This window comes from Excalfactoria chinensis, chromosome 16 (assembly GCF_039878825.1).
Source record: "Excalfactoria chinensis isolate bCotChi1 chromosome 16, bCotChi1.hap2, whole genome shotgun sequence".
In the NCBI taxonomy this organism is placed as follows: domain Eukaryota; kingdom Metazoa; phylum Chordata; class Aves; order Galliformes; family Phasianidae; genus Excalfactoria; species Excalfactoria chinensis.
Window position 1 is genome coordinate 8,354,896 of NC_092840.1, and position 19,368 is coordinate 8,374,263.

Below are 19,368 nucleotides of genomic sequence, written 5' to 3' on the forward strand. Positions count from 1 at the left end.
TTATATATTCATGTATTGAGGCAAGGCATTTATCAGATAAAGGCACAGAAAACCTGCCCTGATTCTGTTATGATTAAGACAAGATGAAGCTAAATAATGCATTGTTAATAACAGAGGAAAAACTCTGATGACTAAGAAGGTATTCAGAAAGAGATTCATACTTTCAATGTAAAAACAATATCCTAAATCTCCCAAAGCTAGGAATTTTTTCATATATAAGCTATTAAAAAAGGCCTGTAAAGCTACTTTTCAGGTGATAATAGCTTCCATGAATACAGTAGAATTTAGATCAGGCTGGACAGCTTCGCAAGCAGTGATGATTATTTCCAAATTTTTGCCAGAAAATTTTATAGTGACTTTTATTTAAACATTGCATTTATTCTTGTAAGACTTAGCAGGGCACCTACATGGTATTAAAAACTATGGTCATGCCACTTTTACTTGGACAACACACCAGCGTATGAGAAGGTTAAAAGTCTCGGTTTTATAGTGAGTAAATAGAAGAGAAAGGACTAGACTACATCATTCGTAGTCCCTAACTCCAGCTACCAAACGTATGGCTTTCCTGACCTGTTCCGTCAAAGATAAGCACTCTTGAACTATAAACATGCCAAGCTCTGTTTTCACTGCAGTACTCAGACCTATTTGTATGAATGCCCTACCTTCCTTGCAGAAAGCTCTCGAAATGTCATAGATCGAGACAGTAGATGTTTCCTTGCACCTAGATAGAGTTGTCAATCTAGGGCTTATTTTTTAGTGTTTAATTCTAGAATTTTAAAGGGGTTGAAGGCAGTTTTTCTGTTCAAAAATATTTCCTGTAAAAATATATAGTTAGCAAAGTTGTTTCTCTCTCTAGGTTTACACTGGCTACTCAGCAACCAACACAAAGCTCATCAATATCCTATCTACCTACAGAACAGTGTTCTAAATTATCCCATCTTAAAAAGGATTTCTTTTTTTCATCAGTTGAAGGAACTTTACATGCCTCGTAAGAGTCCTTGAAGCAGTTACCTTTGCACAATTACACCGGATTGTTATAAATTTTCCATATTGTTTTTATCGCCTTTGTGAAGTGATCTGGGATTTTATATCCGTGCTTAGGGTCTGGTTCTCTTGACAGTTGCTTACTTACATCTCCCAAGAACTCTAATGAGAGGCAGGCATTTGTCTCGTGTGAAGGAAAGGCCTCCTTACACTCATGTTGCTTTTATTTTGTTCTTTTGTAATAGTCCATGAGGTTACAGGAGAGAAGTAGGACAGCCTCATTCCTTTCCTAGCTGTCTTTTTCCTTCACAGTATAATCACATCTTTTCTTGACATCTTCAGTGAATTACAAATTAGTGAGCCTAGTTTGTACTTGCATTTTGGATCCTAAAACTGTCTCCTAACCCTCCACCAATCTGAGATAATGACGAGAAGCCCCTACTCCAATTAGGAGATTAGACTTATATTTCATCTCTTCTAGCTGGGAGGGAAGGTTGCTGTTTTTACAGGTTTCTGTATTACCACTCTCTTTGCTATTCTACTCACAGTTAAGCACTGAGCAGCCATTTAGGAGATTTAATTGTGTTCCTTGTAAAAGTTCATTCTTTATTATTTTTCACACATCCCAGTGCATGCAGGTTTTGTGCATACGCAGAGACAGATGTGTTTGTATCAGACTTAGCACGTACTGTGCAGGTGATTTGTGTACATGTAGCAAATCCAAGGCACTCTGGACTTTTCACTGTTGGCAGGTAAAAGATCATAGGAAGCGGTGGTTCAATTTGCAGCTCTCCAGCAGATATGGGCAAGTTAGACAAAGCAATTCATCTCTGAGTATGCTGCAGTGCTGCCTGCCTTGTGGATTTGTCACCTTGACATCCAGGTAGGAATTTCTCCTCGTGCCAGTTTGTCTCTTGATTCAGCTATGACTGATTCCTCTGGATGCTTAATGCTATGGAAGAAAAACCCCACCTATCTGACCTGCAAACAACAGTGATGGAGCTGATACATAGAAAAGTCCTGTAGTTATATGAGTGGCCTGTGGTAGAGCTCCATTTGATATACAAGTCTCATGAGAGCTGGTTCTGTGGCTTAACCCTACTGTTATTCCTCTCCTAAATGCTTCTGATATTACAGCAGTTGCAAGAAATCTAATTAGCTAATGCTTGTACTCTGTGTTCAGTTCCTTAGATAAAAGTCAGTCTACATGCTTGCAGAAAGTGTAGAGAAATACAGCCAGGAAACTTGCTTGTGCAGCAGGGTATCTTGAGATTAACAGCTTGTGATGATGGGGTGACTCCCAGCTTTATATGCCTTTGCTAATTAAAAAGGAGTAAATAGCTGCTAATTAATGTGGACAGATCATTTTTTTTCTTCTCTTGTTTGTGGGTTCTCCGGGTCACTGACATTGCCAGGAACTGCTTCTAAGTTTGTTCTATCTAAAAAGTAGTAAGCATAAACCCAGTGCTGTGCAAAACTGGCTTTGAGTATCAAATTGAAAAAGCAAGCTGAAAAATCCATTATAAGAATGAAAAGGTAGAAAAAATGTGTCACTTAGTTTTCACTCCTGTGCATTTGAGTTCAAATCCCGTCTCAGCACAAAAGTAAGCAATGTTTCATTGCTCAGTATCTCAGAGCTCATGCATTCCCTGTGCTGTACGCTCAGTTGTAACACTTCCTCCTATTAATGCAGAAATTCATTAAGAAATGAGATAGAAAATACAAAGCTTCTGTGCTTCTTAAATCCTATTTTGAAGACATGAAGGGTGAATAGGCTTCCAGCTGGAGGTCTGTAAGGAACTGAATTTCACTCCAGGTGAGGTAAAGGCTCATCAGAAATAGACAAGGCTTATTTTAAGGCAATCTCTGTACCATTAATTAAGCTTATTCCATCCTGACATGGGGAGTGGACGCTCCTGCACAGTTTCTAAGGCTTTTTTGAAAGCATCACTTCATTCAGCTATGTTTACAAAATATTTCATATTGACATGCTAAAAAAAATTGCATCTCCACCTTGTAAAAGTTGCTTTGGGTGTCATGAAGGACTGATGGTTTCACAAATTGAATAACTTGGAGAATATGAGAGAAAATGACCATGTCAATATCAATTGTAACAACAGGGGAAAAAAAAATCCTGATAGAGTTATCAGAAAGCTCAGCTTTCATTATTTGTTTTTCTGGGATTGCACAGTTGGCTTGGGAAATGCCTCTGACCCGGAATCCTTTATCCGCTTAGAAGGCTGTGGAGTACGATGGAAGGAAACTGCTAAGTTTTACCAGTAATATCTCATCCAGGCATTTAATACCTTAGACTTTTGCTTGGAGAGTCCAACAAATAATAGATATTTCCTGTTGTGAATGGACAGAATCCCAACTCAAATGTACAAACCAGTCATTGATAACATTCGATTGTATGGTGTGCGAGGCAATGTGTAAGAGGAAGTCAAGTCTTGTGCCTTCTGCTGCTTTGTTTCCCATGCAGTCAGTTTATGGCCCTCGGGGAGTCCTTCAGCCCTCCTGAGCTGCCGTCCCTCAGCAAAACAGTGCTTGTGTGCCGAGGGTTGTAAACAAAAGTGCTTTTTCTGCCTGTGAGTGCTACACCTTTGATAATCATCTATAAATAATATCAATGTATACCATATTTGAAGTAGAACACAAGGAATGAAAAGTCAGCATCAACACCAAGGATCACTCATAATCCAATTCCCTCTCCTTTTTATTTATATGCACTGGATTTGTCAAGCACCTTCAGGTAAGACAGAGAAATGCTGGAGTGCACAAATGCCTCTTAAGATGCCTTCTAGTTCTCTGCTTTCATTTGCTGCATTTCACTGAATAGAAAAAAAAAATGAGATGTCTATGGACCTTTTTTGTGCTGTATGCTCTTGATTTTTCTTTGTTTGGTGCCATTTATACAATCACAAAGCATTTTATGAGAATATGGCAATCTTACATCAGGGTAATGGGCATTCTATTTCTCTGTCTCTGCAGACATTGTTGAAAACCTGAAGTGTAAAATCAGATTCATTACCTGAATTCTCAGAAGGGAGCAGGACATTAATCGCAACGTGGCTTATTAAATTTTGTTGTTCATTGTCTCCTCCATTTAATAAATTATATTTCTACTTCAGATTCAGAACAGCCACATGTGCCCTTTAACACAGTGATACGTATGATGGAAACTGGGGTTTGTGCAAACCATTTTTGTGCTGCCAAATGATTTACAGAGTAGATTTTTTTTGGTATTAATACTTAACAGGGCATACTTGCTCATATTAACTATTGTGCATAGGCTGCCACATATTCATGGTTTAAATACAACTTCTGATGCTTAGTGGTATATAGGCATCATCCATCAGTTCCTTGCTAGATATTACTCAAGGATTATCATGCAGACACTGAAAAGAAAGCAAAAAATATCACTTTTCAGTGTTTTATTTGAGCCAGGAGTTTTGAGGTTTTGAGGAGTGAAACCTCTGTTCCAACTCTTTTGCTTCTTAGTTGATGAAGTTGTTCTGTTACAGGTTCTGCATTGAGTATTAGGTAACGCATGGGCTCTATGACAGCTAGATGGGACTTTAACTGTCATAAATGACAACAGAGTACGTCAGGTGCTTCATGCAGCCCCTCCTCATCTCCTGGGGGTGCCAACCCACTGTCCTTTCTGCTTATCTTGGAGCAGAGGATTTTTTGCAGCTCTGGTTGTCTCTGCTCAGTACACTTTTGTGCAGGCTTTCAGACCTTGAAGACTGAAAAGCTGTATCAGTGCAATGCTGAACCCAGAAATAACTCACCGTCCTGAGTTGTAGGGCAAATCTGTGCACATCCACTGCAATTCTTATGTAACTCAGGCACTGCTTGGGGCTGTGCTACCATTTACTTGTGTTGTGCTGTGCGCCCAAATCTTGTCTATGCACTGCTGGCACAGCTTGGCTGCAAGACAGAAATGCACTGCATGAGATGTAGTGCCACCAACACATGCGAACGATGCTCTGAGTTTCTTTCCTTGCTTGCTCTCTTCAGATTGTGGTTTCTACTTCATCTCATTAGCCAAAATATGAATTATTAGCCATTGGACTTGAGAGAAATAATTCCACTTATGTTTTTTTTCATATCATAGTTATAGTGCAGTGAAAACCAAAGCTGGAAAAGTATACATTTTAATTCTATTTGACTTGGGGCAGAGGGGGTGCTTCTGCTCTTGGCCACCCTCTGTGAAACACTTGACAGAAACATGTGCACTCATGCCATGATTTCAATTCTATTAGAAAAACAGCAATATCAGAAGAAAATCTCTCACCCAAGGCATATTCCATATGTTATTTCTCAGTGCATTATTTTCAGGCCTGTGAGAGACAAATGCACTTATTCCATTAATAAAGCCCGTGACTTAAAGTGCAGTTCTACCCAGGAAAAAAATAGAAATGAGAAGTTTTAAGTTCATTTTCCATCAATAGCTTCTATATTAAATTCATTCAGCTTACAAATGAAAAGGTGGTGTTATTTTTCAAGCTGTGTGCCTGTAGGTCTCAGCCTTGCCTATGAAAGCAGCCTTTCGTTCTCATATGGAAACCAAAGTGAGAGGGCAGAGATCAGCACATATGTTTCTGTCCACTTCTGTAAGGTGACTTCTTATTTTAGGCCAAGTTCACCATGTTTACTGCTGCTATGAAGCTCCATTTAATGTGTATATAGATGGCAATCAAAATTCTAATGATGGGAACATACTATGAGTACTCTGTTATGGGAACAAAAGCACTGCTTCCCTGCTTTCCTCCCCTCATTAAACATCATTTGTAAAAGTTCAAATACAAACGTGTAGTACAGTGATTTTGTTCTTTTAAACCCCTCTCCCACACTGTAATGATTTCCTATCCTCCCAGTTCTCAGCTCTCTGCCTTATCAGTAGAAAATAAATCTCCCCCTACCATTCACCCGATGGATTTATTGCCTTTGTGAACATCGCATTACCCTTGGTATTACTGCAGCACAGCTCGCAGTCCTTATTTTTACCAGAAGCTTTAGACAAATGGCATTAGCTGATAGAGAATCCAACATGCACTGTGGAAAATGTATTCATCCTGAGGCCTTAAGCTTTGTGAATAGCAGAGGTAGAAATAAAAAATAAAAGAAATAGGTCACTGGTCTTCCAAATGCTACCCTTGTAAACGGGGCTGGGAAATGCCAGCCTGAGGGGCTTCACAAAAAGATACAAAATAAGCATCTATTTTCCAAGAAATTCCAAAGCGATGAAGACTTTTCAGGGATCAGTGTATTATTTTTAGTGGACAAAGGGGTAGAAATGGGTGCCAGGGGTGCTGGTTTTTGTTTCTGGGTCAGTGGCACCAAAATCTTTTTAACAAACAATAGTTTAATAGGATTAGGAGGGAAAAGATTCTTAAAAATTAGTAAAATTAGATTCAGAGAGCAGGTTGATAGTGACAGATAACATTGGATGGCAACTAAAAGCACTGTTTAGCAGCTCTAATTCAGCTGGCTGGTGAAGAAAAGAGTCCTTCAGTCCTCATTCAGGCAGAATTCATTTGGGTCAATGCAAAGCTTGCTGATAGCAAGGACTGCAGGATCAGGCCCTTACCAGCCAGCATTTGGAATATGGGTAAGCACTTCCCAGCCAGCACAGAGCATGCAAGGCTTTGCAAGAACAAAACAAGAGGCATTGATTTGCCTGGAGGAGGAAGGGCCATGTTCTTATTCTTTGAGAATCTTTTCCTGGTGACCTGGCTCTCAGCAGGGTGTCTGGCACAGGTATTCCAGTTGCTTTGCTTCCGTCTGTGATGGAGCTTATAGACCAAGGTTTTCTCACCTATTTCTAAAAGTACTTTGTAGAATGAGACACGGAGTAGAGCATCGATACAAACCCATGCTAGTTTTCTGTGTACTTTGACCCCCCAGAAAAGAATGTGCACCAGCTTCACCAGTCCTATGTATCTGAAAGGTATGAATCAGGTGCCTCCAAATTAGAGGGAAGTGGAGGAGGGATATATAATGCTATATGTGTTCTTTTTGTTCAGCAGCTGCTGTCAGAGCCATTGTAATGCACTTCTGATATTTCCAACCTTTTTCCCACAACCAAGTCTTATGTCCAGAGATGGCTTTAACTATAAACTGAGGTTGCATAAAAGGCTGGAGAATTTAGAGGGCATGAAATGAGGTTCTGTAGCAGCACCTCATTTATGATTGCAGGAGGATGCCACATATGTATATTTATGTTTGAATGCATTCTCTTATTTACTGAAAGTTTTGTTTTGGATGTGATTAGTGTGATAACAGACACTATTGGGAGTAGCTACTTCAGCATTTTCAGGAAGCAAATCCTTTGTTGCTGCTGGAGTCTGTGCAACCCTAAATCAGGTGCCTGTGTTCTGCCCTGTCATATGCTATTTAGGTCTAGTGCTTTTCTGCTGCATCAAGCTGAAACAAAATGATTTTCATCCCTGCAGTTAGTAGCTGGCTGCAGTTGGATAAATTGAAATGACTTTTGGGAAGAGTCATGGAAGGGGAGAAAAAGAATCCCCAGGAGATGAGAAAGGGGATGTAATTTATGCTGATTTGTAATCCTTACACAAAAAAGGAATAAACAGAAAGTGTTATAAATATATTGTTCCATTTCATCTTGTGAATATTTTCTTTCTCTTTTTTCTTTTTTCTTTTTTTGATGTATCATGACCTCAATATCTGCCTCCAGGAGCTGTTGTCCCCACATTTCACCAACAGCTGGTTTGTTTTTGAGATACATCCCAGGATCTTCCCATTGATTCCTACAATATGTCAGAGGAGATCAGCAGTTTGTCGACCTCTCAGTCTTCACTGTTTATTATGGCTTCAAAAGTCCACAGCTGTCCTCGAATGCAGGTTAACCCTCAAAACAAAAATAGGTCTTTAAAATGGCTGATGGCAGCCCAAGGGAACTGTTGCCCTTGGGCATGTCAGATAATGTTTGTTGAGATGATATTGATGACCTAAATGGGCCCGGTGAATCAAAGGTGTAAAACCTCTGCTCCTGTAGCTGTGTAGCAATGAACAGAAGGCTCATGGTTGCTAGCACACCGACCTCTGCTTGCTCATTCCTAAGGCAATCCTATCTCTATGAAAAGCCTTCTCAGCCTTTTGAAAAGGGCGAACAGTGCCTTGTTCTAAAAAGTGTCAAGTCACGGTTTTATTTTGACTATATTATTTGTATCTTTTGTTTCTTGCTGGTGAGTTTCTATAAGAAAAACCCTTTCTTTGATAATCTGCAATTAGTATTAAATGATGACTTTGTGTACAGCCCTCTGTGATCACATAGCACAGAGATGGCTGAGATGTTCTGCAGCAGTAATTGCTGTTGCAGTTATTTAAGCCTGAAATAAAACAAATTGAATGCAAAGCCAAGAAAAAGAAAATTAAGAGTACGGGGAGGAAAAGATAGAATGGAGAGAAACAAGAAATCTTTGTGTACAAAATACTGTGTGTGTACATACGTACAAGCATATACACCCACATACAAGGTAAAATGCACCAGGTTTTGAAGCATCTCATGATTAGAAAAATATGTCAGCCTCTCCACTCAGCCGCTCTGAAAGAAAAACAGGAATATGGGCTTATACTACGCAAGAATCTGCAGGAGGAGAGGGAGTGGTTTTCTACCTTACTTGAACTCCCCGAGCCACATCTCATTTGTAATTTACTAGCATTGTTTTCTCACTCCAGAGCCATGAGTCTCCACTGCGTGCCCTTCCTGCTGGCAGTGTCCACTGGCTCTGGCACCTGCTGATGGCCCTGTGCAAAACCATGTATGCTGTGGGAATCTGAGCCAATGCAGCAGTATGTGTGCTTGCTTTTGTAAGGATTTGCTGCTCTCAAGGGCTTCAGACCTGTACCTAAATACACAAACTACCTGCAACTGCCTCAGGAAGCAAGATTCTGTGTTATTACTGCGTAAACTTAAAGCATGAAAGAACCTAATTTGGAGGCTGTAGATCACTGGCAGCTTTTACTAAAGACTCAATTCAGACATAAAAGCTAGCAGTTCTGTCAGTTGTATCCCCCTAGACCATGTTTGTAGAATTACTATTGCACACTTAGCATACAGATAAGGAACAAGGTGTGCAAGAATAACAGCAGCATTAACATGCCTTACAGTGACTCTCTGCAAGTATGAGGACTGCGATGAGCAAAGCAAATATAGTACAAGCAATAAGAAGGAAACCCGTTACCATAACTTTCATTTTTATCTACTTCTTTTATCTATTTTTTAGCAATCATTCCCCTTTGTTGATCATAGTTTGGGCATTCGTCTGTGCCAAAAGGATGTTTCTGGCTGGTTGGTGCTGGTCAATACTTCAAAGAGCTAGGGAGGAGGCAGGACTAAATGGATGGAAGCACAAGTTATGATAGCACCTGCAGAGCCAGCAAAATCCTGCTGTGCAGGACATCAGGGGAGTTATCTTCTCTAGGACAATGTTAAAACGTTCCATCCTTAAGTCAACTTAAGCTAGACTGATTTGAGTTCAAAAGAGTGCTGCATCCTGGGGGTGAACCACCTGCTTAACCAGCCTTTGTTTTTTTTAAACACTTGAAAAAATACATAATATATTACATAATATTAAGTTTTTGGCTGAATAACTCCTTTCTTGGTGTTTTAAGGATGCCTGCCCCTTCCTCCTTCTGGCAGTTGATCTCAGAAATACTATATTTCTCTAAGAGAAAAGGAAACACAGCCCTCATGGCTGATGGCAAAATTGCATCCATAACAGCTGCTAAAGGGGGACTGCAGATGGGATTAGGAACACAAAGGGACTGCAGAGGAAGATTACTTCAAAAAGTCACTCGGGGTCTGAGTAATAATCCTAATAACTTACTGCAAACATAAGTATTTTCCTCAGCACTGCCATTGCTCTCCCAGATGGGAGAATGTCACAAATGTGCAGCTTAGAGATCTTCTTGTAATAAGGGAAACTGCGTGGAGTAGCAAATAAAATCTCAATGCATTTATTTATCCAAAAAGTGGTTCTGGTTTCTGAATAGATCTGTGAAGGCAGTGAGCTTGCATTAAGCACATGCAGCTGAATTTGCACTCTGAATTCACCACGGTAGCTTTTTGTTTACTTAATGCCTATCTCTGTTTCTCTCTGCAAGCATGTTTTGGTGTGAGAGCTGCTTAGTCCAACTCACTGTTCAGCAGAGCAGGGAAGCGTAGTTTCCAATGTTTGCTTATATAAGGAGTAATAACTCATTATAAATGAGTGTTCAGCTTTAATGAACTTTTCGGGAGCCTTATGTGGATGTGGTTATGCATAACTTCCTTCAGTTCCTCATGGGGGCCATGAAATGGATCTTTGACTTGCATCCATAAAAGAGCCTTTCCACTCATTCACTCCTTAAAGAAATGCAAAGGGTGAATGAGTCACAAGAAAACTGCAAACTCAGGCTGCCCCCTCTTCAGTTAAGGTTAAGTGTCTGAAAAGCTTTCCACACTGAGTACAGCAGTTATTGTAACTGTTGCAAGACTTAGGTTGTCTCAGGAAGAGCTCCAATCACATTCCTCATCAGCCTGGTTTTGCTGCTCATTCTGTGAGTAACAAATGAGGCGTAATGTAAAGGAGGTTCAAAGAGCAGTCTTGTCCCTATTTTTGTAGAGATTTCTACCTTCTGTTCTGCTGAATAATACTTATATGGTAAACTCTTGGGAGAGGAAGATCTTTCTGCTCCATCCTTGAATAGTGTTTAATATCACAACGGGATCTTCATCCTTCCTAATGGAAAAGGACTTTTATATTTTGAAATGCCAATGTCAAACACTGCAAAAATATAAGAATTATAAGCTATCCAAGGCAGGAGACAAGTACGGCTTCTTGTAGCCAAGAAGTTCCCTATGCTTAGAGCTCCTGTGAGCTGCCTCAAGTTTAAATACTCAGCAGGTGGATATGAGAACAAATCAGAGATTCCAAAGTTGAGATGTGTCTGTTTCTATGAAGCAGGATGAACTTAGGTGTGCAAGTTAAACACAGTAGCAGCCCCGTTGTAGCTTCTGTGAGCATTAGGAGCCTACAGCATTTGTCTTTGCTGAAAGGCAGAGTAAACAGGCTATAAATTCAGGTTGGGCTTCCTCTCAGCTTGGAAGACAAATCCAGATTCACTGTGTTGTGTAGTTTTCTCTTGGTTTTATTTATATGTATTTTCCTCCTGTCTTTCTTTAGCTTGTCCATCAACATTCAGAGCTGAAGAAAGCAGCATAGCCTCAAGATGTATTAGAACACTAAATGTCCAACTCTTACACTTCATAAGTAGTATCCGAGTTCCACAGATCATGTTTCTTTCTCCTTATCTTTTTAAACAAACAATGGACTACCTGAGACTTTAAGAGGACTAGGGATGATAATGAAGAGTTAACCACAGAAATCGACCACAACTAAAAACTGTTACTTGAATATCCCAAAGCACATCTAATGTGGTTTTTTTTGGAGGGGAAAAAACCAGAAGTACAGCTGACAGCATCCACATCATGCCTTGCAGCTGAGCTCTTCAAAGCTCCCTAAGGGATTTGAAGCACCTATTTCCATTGAAATAAAAGATAGCTGATTTTCCTTGTGTCTCAGGGAATTTCCGTTATGTAAGAAGCACTATAAAAGAACAGCCTCTGAGCAATTTCAAATCCCAGGATTCCTCACTGGTGGTGGAAGGAATTTATATAATTTTGATGGACAGTGAAGTACCAAAATATGCAGTTTTGGGGGGAGCTGAATTTAGTGCAATTCAGCTGACAGAGGAAGTTTTGGAAATACTGAAATCTGCCTCAGCTGCTGACAGAATTAAAGCTATATTCAAGGAGCTTAGGCATTCTGGTTTAGAGGTTCTTAAGGATTTGATTACTGCATTTTCATAGGGAAATATTTCAATGTTTTTTTTGTTTTGACATGGCATTTTTGTTTCAAAGTTTTTTCAAATAGGCCAACATTCAAAAAAGTGACAAGAAAATGTGAAGGGATCTGAACTGAGGACTAAATACCTGAAATCTTGACAATTTCATATGCGTTTAGGTACTAAATGTAGTACCTAAATTCTCCAATTGTGATGAAGCTCTTTTGCTGAATGTCTGTGTATTTGGCTTGTAAATGAAAACTTCTAAAGAAAAGAGGTGGCCACACGAAGCACAGGTGGAAATCCTCTTGCTAGGGTAGGATGGAGGCAATTAAGGCTCCTGAGGCTGGTGCAGAGTCACGCAGGAAGCCTGGAACTGACATCTGATCCCCCTTATTCCCTAAGCAGGGCTGTAACCACTTAATCACACTTACTCTGCCCATGTACTTTGTAAATTAAAGGAGCGTATTTGAAAGGTCGACACAGCTAACTAGGTCATAGTCTTCTGTTCTGCTTGTGGCTTCTCAGTTAGGACCAGCAACAAGGCTTTTAATGAATATTATTTTGCAAGACACATGTCTGTCCAGCTCATTCACAGCTGTGATGAGATGTAGCAAATCATTTCACATGGAAAGATGAAAGGAAAAAGACTTACTTATTAAAACAAATCTTGCTTAATTGCTGTGGTTAGTCTCCTGCCTGGTTTTATGGGTTCCCGCAGCTGGCTTTAATCTCCTGATTTACACTGGGAACAAAGAAGGAAAGGAGTGAAGTTAAATCATGGCAGGAAGAAGCTGAAATTTTTCTTGGCAAAACCCAGGAAGGTTATGGACTTACTGTAGAGCACAGACCAGAAACCAGCCAGCAGGAGAGGCTCCTTGCATTTCAGGAGATAGGATAAAGCTATTTCTCAACCTCCAGTCTCAAGGTCTTCTCCCTGCTTGGGCAGCTAGGGGCAGAACTGCAAGAAGCATTAAGGCTCCAGAGCAGGCTGACCAAAAGGGGTCAGTATTTGTTAAGTTGAAGCACCAATTTGAAAAATATAAATAGATGGGGATTTACATGTGGAAATGCAGAGGATTTAGCATCAGCAGCCTTCTTCTCCCTTGTGCAGCATGGTGTGGTGCAGCATAGCTCTCATAAGCCTGGAACTGCCTCACAGATGCCTTGATCCCCCACCCCCAGTTAGACCCAAACCTGCATCTGTCTTCAATATTTACATTGTGAATGCTTCCTAAAGAAAAGTCTTCCGGCACAGCAGCTTGGACAACAGATGTGAGCTGTAGACACTGTCTGTGCAGTGCAGTGGTCACTGATCTAAAACCAGGCTGCCCTCAGATCAAAGTACAGCATGCTGAGAATAGCATGGCATTTGTGAGGAGATGCAGAGCTAAGCGTAACCCTCTGAAAAGAAACAGTCTAACAGAACCAGAAGGTTTAGTGTCTGGAAAACTATTCCAGATACTATGGATCTTACTGATCTTAGGAATTTAGTGTTGATTTAGCTTTTTATTCCCTAGGGCAGCCTTGTCTGCTCAAGCTGCTGTGTAAACTTTCTCTTAGAGTGCAGTTTGCCAACTGCTAACCCAATGTAGGAGCCAGCTGCTGCTGAGGGCACAAGCCTGCTCCCCCTTTGTCTGACTAAGGTGCTAACATCAATCTCCAGAAGATTAGCTTTCTGCTTGGCTTGCTGTGAGATCAGATAAGCAGCAATGGCTGTGCCAGGGGAGTGCAGAAACATGAAGCAAAGACTCTGCTTTGCTGGTAGATCTCTTATCTGTATCACAGCACACCGAGACAGCACAACCTCACTCAGGTCTGTGCTTTGAGGACAGCTTCCTTTGCAATAACAGAGGTGATCATAGAAGAATAGAATGGTTTGGGTTGAAAAGGATCCCTACCTGGATGCAGTACTTCAGATGGGGCCTCACAAGGGCATAGTAGAGATCGACAATCACCTCCTTGTCCCTGCTGGATGCCTCTCTTCTGATGGAGCCCATGATACCATTGGCCTCCTGTGCACACTGCTGGATCATACTCAGTTTTTTACCCCACCAAGACCAGAATGCTCACCAGAATTAGCAAACATCAGCAAAATCATACAGCATGTGCAGAAATGTGTGCCGTGCTCAGCAGTCTGCCCTGTCTACAGCACTAGCTGCAGGTGGTAGAACCCTTCCATGGCCACAAGCACTTACACAAGATTAAAATGAAAATTTAAATAGGGAACTGTAATTTGAGCTCCTGCAATTGTAAGTCACATCTTCAGCTCTGGCTGTTGCTCATTCATTGGCTTTTCTGTTACTGTCTTTATCAGTTCTATACTATCATGTCAAAGACTGCTGAGATATTTTGTAATTGGAGGACAGTGAAATGGAACGGTAAGATTTTCATCTGCAGCTGATCAGCAGGCATTAATTAGAAGCGTCACTTCTAGGTTTGACCCTTGAGGAAAGTAAGGTGCTGAAGAAAAGTTTTTGTATACAGCTTTGAATCGGAAACTAAAATTTTGCTTGGAAATTGCAAATTTACACAAACGTGTTTGTTGTGACATTGTATAAGTAAACATTTTTATTTGGTTTTGATGAAAATTATGTCATGCTATTTAGGTGAGGCTGCTGGAGACGATTCTCGTGACGTCTTTAAGATACAGCTTGTTCTGCATGCCAGTAGAGTGTTATCATTTTCCCTTTGAGAGAATTAAAGAGAGAAATTTAAGTTACCCAGTCATTTTGAGACAAAGTTAAGGAAGAGATTTCCTGTGCTGTGAATTAACAGCCTTAGAAGTTGAAGCAAGAAAGTCTTTTACCTCTCTGGCTTCCATGTGTTCATAAAGCTTCAGAATCCCATTCAGATGGAATTCTCTACAGTGTGGGATTGAAGTTGACCTGGTGTTCTGTTCTGTTCTTAATGATGGTCTTTCTTTTATCTTTCTATTGCAAGGTCTGCTTTCGTCAGGAGATCAAAAACTGTACTTAACTTTTCATCAAATCCAAATAAATGAGCTGCTGCCCTTGAAGTTTTGTGCATGTGTAGGTGGCTTGCTTAGCAGGATCTGGTTTTAGATCCAGAGAAAGGATAAGGGGACTTTGGTTACTGGTCAGCAGGCTTTGGACCTTGTGTTACTCAGTGCTACTCCTGAGGAGAGTGCAGAACTTAGTGATACCCATGGAAAATAGAGTACTTATCAAGAATAAAGTTGGAGTGGGAGATTCAGACTCCACTTGAGTGGAAGTCCCAGTGACAGCTTCTGGCTGTGCTGGGATGTGGGTTGTAGAGATGTGCAAATGCCTCTCTGGGGATATAAGCAGACACGGCCAAGGGGAGATTATCCAGGTGGAGTGGGAAACCATGCGCTAAGGGAACCTGGAGCACTTCAGCTGTCTGTCATCTCTGTTTATTGTCGCCGTGCCTGCTTCACAACAGTGCTGCAGTTTATATACTGCATAGATTAGGTGGGTAAATACAGGAGACCGTCAAACAATTTGGCCTTCAGGTCGTCGGTCTCAGGGTTTATTGAGGTACTATAACTTACAAATTTTTATGTACAAAGTTGGCATTATTGATTTTAGAAAAATTAATATTTAATCACAAGCATACAACAAGGTCAATGGATTTTTGTTAAGGAATTAAATAGACTTTTCCTTGCTAGCACTCAAACCCTAAGTAAATAAAAAATTAAGTGAAAACATTTGTAGCATATGGGGATGGATTGCATTTAAAAATGCATGGGGCTCAGTACTGTCTGACTTAATTCTGATTCATCCATTGACCTTGTTATATAAAACTTAATGTCCTTTTTAGAGGGAGAGTTGCAAATTGCGCTTCTGCATATTTATTTAGGAAGTTCAATCTTCTGGTTGTTCATACCCTAATTCCAGTGCTAAGTGCAATCACAACATTGATTTTTCTCACTAAACATAACCTACTTTACTCTGGTATGGAATTTTTTTTTTTTTAATGGGCTTTATATAATGGCATATGTGAAAACCACTCAACTTAATGCCCCTTATTGTAGTTAATTAACAAAATGGTGTTGTAGCTGTGCTCTTTTGTCCTCTGGCAGTGTATTTTACTGCTAACCTTGACCATCCTAATTAATAGGAGCCCAGGTATTGACTATGTCAAGCTACATGATGGAAAGAGCAATTTACAGCTGCTGAGAAAGTTGTAATTCTGTTGAAAATCCAAACATGAAGAACTTCATTTTGACTGACATTACACCATTTCAAAGTCCACCTCGAGCAGCTGAACAAAGTCTTTAAATGATCAGTTTTTACTCCTCTTCATTTGCTAGACAACGGTAGTATCCTAAAATATGTCCACATGTCCTCTTAAACACACGCTTTCCAAAGCATTTGGATGAATTTGCACAGATGTCAAGACTGGTGGTAATGTTTTTTTATTCGTGACATGTTTATTTGTATATTGTTCATTTATTTGAACTGCATGCTGAAAAGCTTAATGGGGCTTAATGCTTTAATGAACCTTCAGTAACAGAATTGATTATCTCCTTACTTTTTCTGGCTTTATTTCTGCGTAATTCAATGCAAGGCACTAGAGATGCATCAAGTTTGCACTAGTTTTGCTACAACAAGACTGTAATTTGTGACAGTCCATCCTGTCCCATGTTGCAAATGAGAGAATTAAGCACTCTGCTTTTTTTTACTGAGGAAAATCAATGTTTTCTTTTTCAGTGCCTTAAATTATGTTTTGTCTCAGTGTCTGCAGGAAGACAAGTACTCTGTCTCATATTATGACTGTGTTTTTAAAGTGTTTACTGTCTAACGAAATGCATTTGTGTTGTCTTACATCAGTCCTCTAGTCCAATAGAATTTTGTCCTTCTGCCTCTTAAAGGAAAGTCTGCATAAGTATCTATGTTGCTTATTGTTGATGCTTTGTAAGAGAGCTCAAGGTCAGCAGTTAAGTGTTTTGTACCCAAATAGCATCATCTTTACTGGGACTTCATACAAATGTTCCTTAATTAAGCAAATGTTCTTTAATTAACCCTCTATGCAGATGACACTAGCATCACTGCATAAACACAGTTAATTTTTCAGAGGACGTAACAACTAACAGTGGCAGAAAATTGTATCCCAGAAGAATATGGCCACATTAAAAAGTCTTGTAGTAACCAATATTCTCTCCAGGCTGGAGATTTCAAACAGAAACAGAAAAGTTTTTTGGAGATCTGTCACAGAGATGGAATTGTCAGTCAGAAGAGCAGCAATCTGTCTACTGGTATATCCATTGTTACTGGAGTGGACAAATGAACCTCAAGCGTGGGTTTTCCTGCAAGTTAAGTTTTTGTCATAACTCCAGTCTGTTGTTGGCAGAACATCAAAAGGGGGCACAGTTAGTTGGTTCTGTCCAAAAGTAGGTTGCCTTCATGAAATCACTTTCTTAATTTACTGGTGGATTAGAAACGTGTTTAATTTTTAGCTTACCTTTGATATATTGAGATTTCTGTGCCTCTGCTACTTTGGAAAATCACAGTCCTGAAGGTCCGTCTTATAAGCTTTTTTACAATTTGTTTTGAACAGGGCAAAGGTGAAGAAAGGTGTAAATATTCTCAGTGCAAAGACAAGTGACCCCCAGCAATGGGACGTGAAACAAGAGGTGGGGAACGGTGGAAAGCATTCAACCACAACAGTTATTTGTCAAAGGATGGCACCAAGTTCAAGGAACAGGTACGAAACCCCATATTCTTGGCACTTTAAGCTCATTTATATCCATAATACTATTCACTGGTTGGAAGACATAGGGATCATAACTACTATTCATAGCTATTAAAACTATAGCCTGGAAATCTGGAGACACTTATGTTAACTACGGTACCATCTGCTGATCTATAACAGGACATCTCCATTTCCTGGTAATAAATTTAATCAGTTTAAAAAAAAAAAATAAAAAAATAATAATAAAAAAAAAAAAAATATATATATATATATATATATATATATATATACATATATATATGTAGGTTAGGCCTCAGTCTTAAGAGATGGAATCATTTCGATCTGAATATAGATTCCCTAATTTATAAGGTCTTTACTGAACATAATGTTTGGGCTCGTTTCTCTGAATATATCACAGCCTCTGTGGATGGTTCATCAAACAAACAGTTCTTCCCATAGTAACTTGCAGGCATTAGTACAAGATAATTTAAAGATTTAGAATATGGTGTCGTGTATTATAAAGCAGCAAATCCCCTTTTGCAAAGCAGTACTTCTTCCAGAACTGGTAGGCCTTGCATTGGTACTTTGCATTTCATATGGTAACTCTGTCATAGAAAGAGCCATGCACTCCAGTGAGCACTCGCATGAACTGGACTGCCAGTGTTTGCTTTCCTGTGTGATGGATTTGTGCTGAGACGTGGTTTGGCTGTTGCATGGACATAAAAGTGGTGCTTTTTCAGTCAGTCTGACTCTTCCATGACACATAGTGTCATGTGAAACCACTTACTGCTGGTTTCAGTGGAAATCATTTAGCTCTTGCTGCGTATGAATTCTTACAAATCTGCTGTACATTAGTCCACGCAGAGCAATTTTTTGGTACACATCTGAACAACGTTTCCCTAGATCTGCACTTATTACTGGCCTCAAACCTGGGTTTATTGAATAGTGGCATAAAATCTTTACTGGTTGTTAGGTTAGTCATTGCTTTCCCATGCAGTGGGTATTTGTACCATCTTCAGGCACAGAAAACTGAGAAGTTTTGAACATTTATATTCTGTGCCCAGTTAGAGTGCATGGGAAGCATTGGATTTCCATAAAGCGTGGAAATTTCTATTGTCATGAGCAGCTCACTGATTCAGTGTGCTTTACTCTTGCTATCACTGCAGTTAGAGAGATTTCCAGTGGAGAATTTGGAGGGGAAGGAAAATGAAAAGTAAAAATAAATCACCTGATTCTGCCAGAAATAAGTAAGAAAATGCCTTGAAAAGGAAAAGGTGGCTTTAGAACAGCATGTAATTCTGCATGTGTTTACAACTGCAAAACTATAATAGTTGGGTTATCAAATCCCAAATTAAATCTTCCCAATATAATTTGCATGAAATCTAATTAACCTATAAAAATATTTTTAGTGCTCATTATGCAAATAAAAGTCTATGTTTTAATGAATACCTCTATATTTGTGTATGTAAATAATCCCTGTCTTCTAAATGCCTGACAAGCCTAGGTTTGAATGAAATGTCAATGTACGAGGAAGAGCTGGATGGAGAAACCTATGCATGTGTACTGGGATCCCACTGGTACAGCATAGGATGTTGTGAGCATTGCAGTTATGGTGTCGTTCGGAGCCTGCTGTGCAGAGTGCAAATATTCTAGTTAGTTGATTAAATTTGGAAGAGAATTGCAAGCCCCAGCTGGGCTCTTTCTATGCCACCAGTTTTTTCAGGGTGGTTTAGCAGTGTGGTTCATTTGGGCAACGTGCAGTTCTGTAGCGAGGTCAGTGTAGATGTGAGGTACCATGCTGGAGCTTCAGCATCAACACAGCGTAATCTTTTCCTGCAGCAAATT

General features: G+C 39.8%; 1 protein-coding gene across 1 annotated transcript in view; it reads left to right on the forward strand.

Annotated features, from left to right (window-relative positions):
• The window catches only part of TMEM132C (transmembrane protein 132C), a 163,068-nt gene that overhangs the window by 68,993 nt on the left and 74,707 nt on the right, over positions 1 to 19,368 (forward strand). The window contains exon 3 of the mRNA XM_072351361.1: positions 17,389 to 17,535. Coding sequence (XP_072207462.1) covers positions 17,389 to 17,535 — 147 coding nt within the window. The remainder of the gene's footprint in view (positions 1 to 17,388; positions 17,536 to 19,368) is intronic.